Source organism: Thermobia domestica, chromosome 9, assembly GCF_964235325.1.
Source record: "Thermobia domestica chromosome 9, izTheDome1.hap1.1, whole genome shotgun sequence".
Taxonomy (NCBI): Eukaryota; Metazoa; Arthropoda; class Insecta; order Zygentoma; family Lepismatidae; genus Thermobia; species Thermobia domestica.
Window position 1 is genome coordinate 51705794 of NC_137462.1, and position 8496 is coordinate 51714289.

The 8496-nt window shown below is 37.3% G+C and overlaps 1 protein-coding gene across 1 annotated transcript in view; it reads right to left on the minus strand.

Moving 5' to 3' along the window:
- The window catches only part of LOC145694635 (hippocalcin-like protein 1), a 44660-nt gene that overhangs the window by 25123 nt on the left and 11041 nt on the right, over positions 1 to 8496 (minus strand). Inside the window, exon 2 of the mRNA XM_081771044.1 lies at positions 6296 to 6417. Within this exon, the coding sequence (XP_081627170.1) occupies positions 6296 to 6362 (67 nt within the window). The 5' untranslated portion in view covers positions 6363 to 6417. The remainder of the gene's footprint in view (positions 1 to 6295; positions 6418 to 8496) is intronic.

Below are 8496 nucleotides of genomic sequence, written 5' to 3' on the forward strand. Positions count from 1 at the left end.
GATTTCTACAATTCCAAATAATGTTTTCATTTTAATAAGTATTTTACTTAATGCACCGTTATTTCTGAATTTGTTTCATTTTGTTTAGTCTATTACCTATTTGCTTTCATTTATAATAATTTCTAAGATGATGAGGTCTGGTCATATTTCTCATTAACTTGAGTTGTTTCTATTAATAATTATAATTTTTATTAAAGATTTAAATACTAAATTACGGTATAATTTTAATGTATTTTAATCTATTTCGCTTCATTTGTAAAGAAAAGTTTAAAGTAAACCATATGTTTGGGATTACCCCGACCACTGGGGCAATCCCGAACACAGGTACATTTTTAAAACATCTCACTGATTTGTTTAAATATGTTACTTTTGACTTTCCTCTGCACTTTAGTAAACCGGAATACTCCAAGGTTTCTATACACAAAAAATCTTCATTTTATCTCTAAAACCAAGAGTTATTTATAACACTGTTCAACAACGAAAATGTAAATTGAACAAAATCAGCAAATTCTTACTGATTTTGTGGTGCTGATCACGAATTTGAAAGTTATTTTCGAATATTAGCTCTACTTTTCGTTTTACAGGCATGTCTAATAATAACGCTTTAAAAATAAATATATTCGCTTCGTTTGGGGTAAAATGTTCCACTGATCCGGCAACACTGGAGAAACTATATGAACGCTTGGTTTCATTGTGTTCCTTATCTCAGTAGTGTTCTGCTATTGTTAGAAAAGACAGGTTTAGTGCAGTTATCAGCGTTTTGGGTGTGACGTTTGTGTAGTGCAGGACATAAAAATACAACTACAAGTACGCAAAAATACTAGCAATTCGAATGTATATTTTTAAATAGTTGTCGGAACTATTTCAAGTGACATTTTGAGGATTTCAATAAACAAAAATGCCGCGAAATTGTGTAAACAGTGCGGATAGCTTCTGCTACGTGTGTGGGGAAGTGACATTTTCCTCACAAAAGCAGACTATAGCACCACTAATAAGAAAAGCCTATCAATATTACTTTGGTTGTAAAATTGGAGACCAAGATAAATCTTGGGCACCCCACATTGTGTGTAACACTTGTGCCAGCAATCTAAGAAATTGGATTAATGGGAAGGGGCGCTCAATGCCTTTTGCAGTGCCCATGATTTGGAGGGAGCCTAGCGACCACATCAGAGACTGTTATTTTTGTATGATTCCTTCCGTCAAGAAGGAAATTTCCACGAAGAAGAAGCGGGCCTTGACCTATCCTAACATTCCTTCTGCAATGCGCCCTGTTCCACATGGAGAAGGACTACCTGTTCCTGACCCACCTAAAGAATACGATCTTTTTTCTGATGATGATCAAATAGTTGAAGCTCCTGAATCAAGTACTTCGAAGGACCCTACGTTTGATGTAGAAGAACCTCCATGTGAACCACATAGACTTACTCAAGAGGAACTAAGTGATCTAATCACCGACTTGGACCTCTCGAAAAGCAAAGCCGAAATTTTAGCGTCACGCTTAAAGCAATGGAATTTATTGCAGGAAAAAGTAAATATTTCAGTGTATCGGAATACGGAGAAGATGTTCTCTTCATTTTTTACTATGGAAGACACACTTGTGGCATGTACAGATGTAAATGGTCTCATGAGGGCACTTAAAATTAATTACGAACCTACGGAGTGGAGGCTCTTTATAGATTCGTCCAAGGTGAGTTTAAAGGCAGTGCTTTTACATATTGGAAATGAACTTCCTTCAATTCCTGTAGGTTACGCAGTTCATATGAAGGAATCTTATGAAAACTTGAAACGTTTACTTCAAGCCATTAAGAATTACGATTTTCAGTGGCTCATTTGTGGTGACCTTAAAGTAATAGCACTGTTACTAGGTATGCAGTTATGGTATACAAAGTATTGTTGCTTTATATGTGAATGGGACAGTAGAGATCGTGTATCTCATTACCGCAAAAGTGATTGGAGTACCAGAGAAACTCTTCAGCCGGGAGTGAAAAATGTGCAGCATGAACCACTGGTAGATCGTAACCGAATTTTGCTTCCCCCTCTACATATTAAATTAGGTCTTATGAAAAGTTTTGTTAAGAGCATGAACCAAGAGGATGAGGCCTATAAGTACCTAAGAGGACAATTCCCTCGATTAAGTGATGCCAAAGTTAAAGAGGGTGTTTTCATAGGGCCACAGATTAGGCAACTATTCAATGATCACAAGTTCGACGAAATTCTCCAAGGTGAGGAGAAAGCTGCGTGGGAAAGCTTGAAGAGTGTTTGTTCACAGTTCTTGGGAAGACACCGAGCAACAAATTACAAACAACTGGTAGCAAAGTTGTTATTGTGCTACGAAAATCTTGGTTGCAATATGTCTCTGAAACTCCACTTTCTTCATTCACATCTGGACTTCTTTCCCGAGGATTGTGGAGCAGTAAGTGACGAACATGGTGAGCGTTTCCATCAAGATATTGCAGCCATGGAGAAGAGATATGAGGGAAAGTGGAGTTCTAACATATTGGCCGACTACTGTTGGACTACTGCAAGGGATGCTCCAGATGTAACCTAAAAAAGGTAAGCCAAGCGAAGACGCTCAAAATAAAATTAACATAATCCTGTACAAGGGATCACTTGAAACTTTTGTCTGCATTGCAGTGTAGTTCTTGCACATAAAGGTATTTGAACATATTTTTCATGTTTTGATGTTAATACTGATTTTTATTACGGAATTGTTAATGTTTAACTTGACCACGGTTACTTTATTTCTGTATCGCTGTGAAACTGGTATTTGCGCAATTTTGAAAAAGGAAGTACAAGGGTATAGAAAGCTATAGGTTAGGGTACTTCTTAACTCCCCAGCTTATCACATCACAGTGAAATAGATAAAAAGAAGTGAAATTATGTTTTTACAAGGATTTTGCTTAAATGTTCTATAAATATTGATACATTTGTATATATATACAGCTACTGTTGTACAAGGGCGTTTTTTTTCACAACCTGAACTAAGAAAATTCTTCTATTATCATTTTCTTTCATATTATGCTTAAATGAATGTAAAAATCGCAATTTCAAAGAATTTACATACTTTCGATCAAAATTTATTGAACAGTGTAATCAAACCTTAAGTGTTCGTCAATACCTCGGTCTCCCATATATATATATATATATATATATATATATATATATATATATATATATACAGTGGCGTATTTAGGGGGTGGCTTCCGGGCTTAAGCCCCCCCCCCGAAATCTTACTTAGTATAGTAAAGTAAATGAAATATCTTGCAGAATTTTCACATTTCCAGGCAAAGCCCCCCCCCCGAAAGTTAGCAAAGCCCCTCCCGAAACAAAATCGTAAATACGCCACTGTATATATATATATATATATATATATATATATATATATATATACAGCGTTCAAAAAGTCTCTATACACCTGAATTGTCACATATTCAATGCAACGAGAAAATTATTTTACTCAAAATTTATTATATTTTATGGTATAAAAGCACTATGTACAGGGCGTAGCATATACACACACATTTTAACACATATTTTCACAGCAAATTTTGGAAATGTCCCCCATGAGCCTTCAAACATGCTTGCACACGTTTCTTCTTGTTCTCAAATACTCTCACAAGTTGTTCATGTGGAATGCTATCAGCAAAATCTCGAATAGTTGTTTCGAGTTCTTGTAGCGTGTGAGGGTTCCCTTTATAAACAGAATTCTTTGCATAACCCCAGAAGTAAAAATCCGGAGGAGAGAAGTCAGGAGACCGAGGTGACCACAATCCCTTTGAAATTATTCGATCTCCAAAAACCTCTTGCAGTAATCTCATGAATTGGCGGGCTGTATGTGCTGTAGCGCCATCTTGTTGTATCCAAGCATTACGAATTTCGTCTTCCGTTAGTTCTCCCATGAACTGGTGAATAATTTCACAATAACGAGTTGAATCTATTGTTTGTCTGAAAAATATGGGGCCGACTATTCTTCTTCTGGATATTGCAATCCACACCCCTACCTTCTGGTCATGCAGAGGAACTTCGTGTATGACATGTGGGTTTTCTGCACACCACAAACGTGAGTTCTGGGCATTGACGTAACCTGATAAATGGAACCAGGCTTCAGCAGTAAAAAAAAAAAAAAATCCAAAACATCGTCAGACTTGTCCATAACAAACCTTGTAAACCATTCACAATACTGCATTCGTTTTTCACTGTCGGGAGGAAGTAACTGCTGCACCGCTCTCACCTTATACGGGATAAGACGCAGTTTCTTACGAACCGCCTTTTGTGCCGTACCAACACTTATTGCTTCTTCCTGGACGTTTTCGAAGTGGTTTATGGGGGCTGCGTTGCATTGCATCCGATATGTGTAGCATTTTTTCATCATCGAGCACTGACGGTCTACCATTTCGATCATAGTCCATTACCGTTCTAATGTCTCTAAATTTATCGATCAGTACCCTTACAGTGTGACGATTCCGGAAACCTAGCTGCAAACTTATCTTTGACTGTCTGTTTGTACTCACCTTGTTCACGGAACACGTGTTCAACCAGAAATATTCGTTGTTCCAAAGTTAACACCATTGTTTCAGAGACCGCTAACTAGATGCAACGATCACTTCAACGTCACTTTGCTGACTGGAATCTATGAAAGGAACTTCATGCAAGGCGATAATATAGCAGTGTTGCAAACCTTCGGATAAAATTTTATTTCATGTGACTTTGAATGCGACTTTGACTTGCCACGATTCAGGTGTATAGAGACTTTTTGAACGCTCTGTATATATATGAGTGTGTGTATGTGTGCTTTCCTTTGATAGTTGAGAAATTCCTCGCATACTCTTAACTTCCATGTTCTGAAACTCTAGTGATGAAGAACTTAACTGCCTTTTTCGCTATTTACAAAGTTAATTTTAATTCTAATTTACCGTGTTTATGTGAATAGTCTTTAAGGGACTTACAAATATAACATATTTAAAAATCAAATATTCAGTTGATAACGTTAATGAGAAGATTTAATATAAACGTGGTCTTTTTTGGAAAGAAAAAAGTACAAAGTTTTGTTAATGCTGTTGAATATGTGTCCTCTGTTTTTCGTTTGATTTTACTGATTTCTTTTTTGAATATTTTTTTTTGAAAATAAAGATAACATGGGTACGCACCATTATGAAAGGCATGATTTGAACAGCAAATGTCGTTATGCTGTTCAGTCACATACGCGTAATATTATAAGGGAGAGTTCAACTATTAGCTACAGCTAAAAGAATAAGAGAAGGCGGGAAGAAGCAAAATTTAGAGCAGACATTTCCAACACCACAGCTTGCTGCTCCACCTCTCAGAAAAACATAACTCAGAGGTGACCTGATGTTAAAAAAAACAGTATTAACAAGCAAAGAGGAACATCGATACCGTAGTCGATTGCTTTGAAGGCATCCTTACTCGTTGATCCATGACTACTTGTACACTGCCAACACTTGTTCTCCTACGTCGTACGCATCCCTCCTTCCCTCATTGCATTTTTCTCTGCTTTTCCCTGATTATAAAAGTACACTCTTATCATATATCAGTCAGATGAAGGGTGCAAGTTTAAGAATTGAAATTAACACGTAATTGACAGTAGTCTACGCTTATTGGTTGGTTATCAAGTGACGTCAGTTACGAAACAACAAGTCAAAAGTCTATTGACTTAGACATAAACAAACTAAAAGAAATCACAAAGCAAATCAATCAAGTGTTTTGGTAGGAAGTGTATCAAGTAAATTCAGATTGTTTCTCCTACTGAACTTGCTCTTACCAACGAATCCATTTGTAACATTCGACCCTTGGCCCGCCCCTGGCCCACTAAGCCCTTTAATCTGGCTCGCCTGAATCGTTATTGAAAATGAATTTGTTACGTAATCTCTTAAACTGAACAGAAAGATTTTTCTTGGCTAACTGATGTCCGTCTTGAAAACATCCTCTGCGTTGGAACATCCAGTGTAGAGTGTAGCACCGAACATTGGCAAACTGGTCAGGTAAATAAATAGATGTTTCTGCTTTTGTTTAGTAAGTACTGGTATATATTTTGATTATCGTTATAAAAAATTTTGTGTTCTTCTGATATTAGTATGTAACAAAAGATTTTATGAATTGGATATGACTATTCAATTCTTATGAAAATGCTGTATCATACATTGTCTTGTACAGCCCTCGACTGCAGTAAGTCCACTGTAGTTTGCCCACTCCCTGTTCCAACTTGCATATCCTTGTTATATATTATAAAGGATCATTGAAAATCATTTAGCGAATAATAAAATAGAAGAATGCTTACCAGAAAGTTTTGTTTGCTTCACAAGTTCGTCCAGCCCTTCTTCGAATTTCGAAACTTTCTTCCCCATGATGAGATCAGATTCTTTTTCAACACTTTAAGACACTTGTACACAGCTTCTTGTTCTGGAAAGATAAAAAGGAAATTAACATAGTTACATTGTTAATCATCTTTATGCAGCTAGCACTCTTCGTAGGGTGAAACTTTCAAAGGACTCAATATTTAGGGTTTTCAGAGCATAAGAGAATCAAAAACCCAATTACCAAAGTTGTGAGAAAAAGACAGATAAAGTTTGTACGGTACGATTAAGTATGTCAAAAAGTTAACACTGTTTTCTTTACATTGCGTATTTTAAAGTGTTATTTACAACATCGGGATATGCATCAATTATGCTCTGAAGGAAGCTTCAGATAGAAATCTTAAAGATGAAATATGATCAAAATAACTTTTAAAAAGTAGACTTGATTCCGTTATGCACTGAACGTGTCATTTTTAAAGTTGATGTATTTTCGAATTAGTGAAAACGTTTCTTTGTTTTGGTTAATTTTAAAGGCCAAGGTTTAGTCCAATATAAATACAATAAAGAGTATGTTTGTCTGTCTGTGTGCGGCCTGGGGACCAGACGATTGGACCGAAAGTTAAAAAAAAAATTGGTCACGGGTACCTTATTCCAGCCCCGAGATCAAGACGAAGCTTTTTTTTTTTAATTTCGAAACAGGGGGGGTCTCAGGGAGGTGTTTACCGAAACCGGCCTGAGGACCAGACAAGTTGTCTGAGAGTTACCAAATTTTGGTCACAGATACCTTGGTCCAGGGCCCAGAGCCAGTGGGGTCTCCAAAATTCAAACCAGTGGGGTCTCAGGGGGGTGTTTACCGGGACATGTAAAAGTAGTAGAAAATGACCGAAATTAGTGTCGAATTCATAGTTTTCGCGTCGCTGAGATCAATGGGAACACTTCCATTAGCGATGACTTGCAAATTCAGCTATTATTGAGTGCGGGCCGGGGTCATCTAGGAGGGGGAGGGGATACCGAGACATGTAAAAATAGCCCAAAATGACTTATATTAGTGTCAAATTCATAGTTTTCGCGGTCGTTGAAATGAATGGTGATACTCCCACATGCGTTGACTTCCAAATACAGCCCTCATGCAAAGAATGGGTACATTCAGCTAGTATACGATAATGTACATGCGAAATGTTACTTGGATTGGGAGTTGCGCACTAGATAATAATTAGGAGAGTAAGGGCAAGTCAAAAATTATCCGCAATGTAGTTATAACTTGTCTTACGAGGCGCATTTCAAAGGAAAGGGCCTATATTTTATTATAACCGACTGGCAATAGTGATCAGATCACGCTTGCGCAGTAACATCACTTGGTCCATTGGCTATCAAACAACTATAGTTTCGCCAGTCATCTGTTTGTTTTCGTGTGTGCTGAAGCGTGTTAAAATGTCTGCGCGCATACACAATCCCGCTAGGTGCGAGGTCCGCTCTGTGATTAGATTTCTTCATGCCAAAAGGACAAAGTGCTTCTGAAATTCATAGAGAATTGTTTGCAGTGTATGGCGACAGTGTAATGAGTGAAGGAAAGGTACAGCAATGGTGTCGTGCATTCAAAGAAGGCCGTACAAATATCCACGACGAAGAGAAGAATGAAAGACCAAGCATTCAGACTGACGACTTAGTGCAGCGAGTGAATGAAAAAGTTAAAGAAAATCGTCACTTCACCATTACCACTCTACACATCGAATTTCCAGAGGTTTCACCAACAACATTGCACCTAAAAAAAAGTGGCTTTCATCTCAACGATTTGAAGAACCTGATGAATTGAAAGCAGCAGTGTTGAAGTGGCTGAACTCCCAGGCGGCGAACTTCTATGCAGAAGGTATTTAAAGAAAACTTGTGCCACGGTACAGAAAGTGCTTGGAAAATAATGATGACTATGTTGAAAAATAAAGTGGATATGTACTTGTTTTTATCCAATAAAACAATGTTGCTAAACTTACTTATCTGTTTTCAATTAAATATCGGCCCTTTCTTTTGAAATGCGCCTCATACATTATTCGTACTGACTTCTGTCCTTGTTTATTTTATTGTTATGCTGTTGAAAGCTGGACCCTAATTCATCCATTTATCTTCTTTTTGTTGCAGATAGATCATGACCGCTCCGTTAGAAGTTTGCAAATGCTAACTCTGGTAGCTT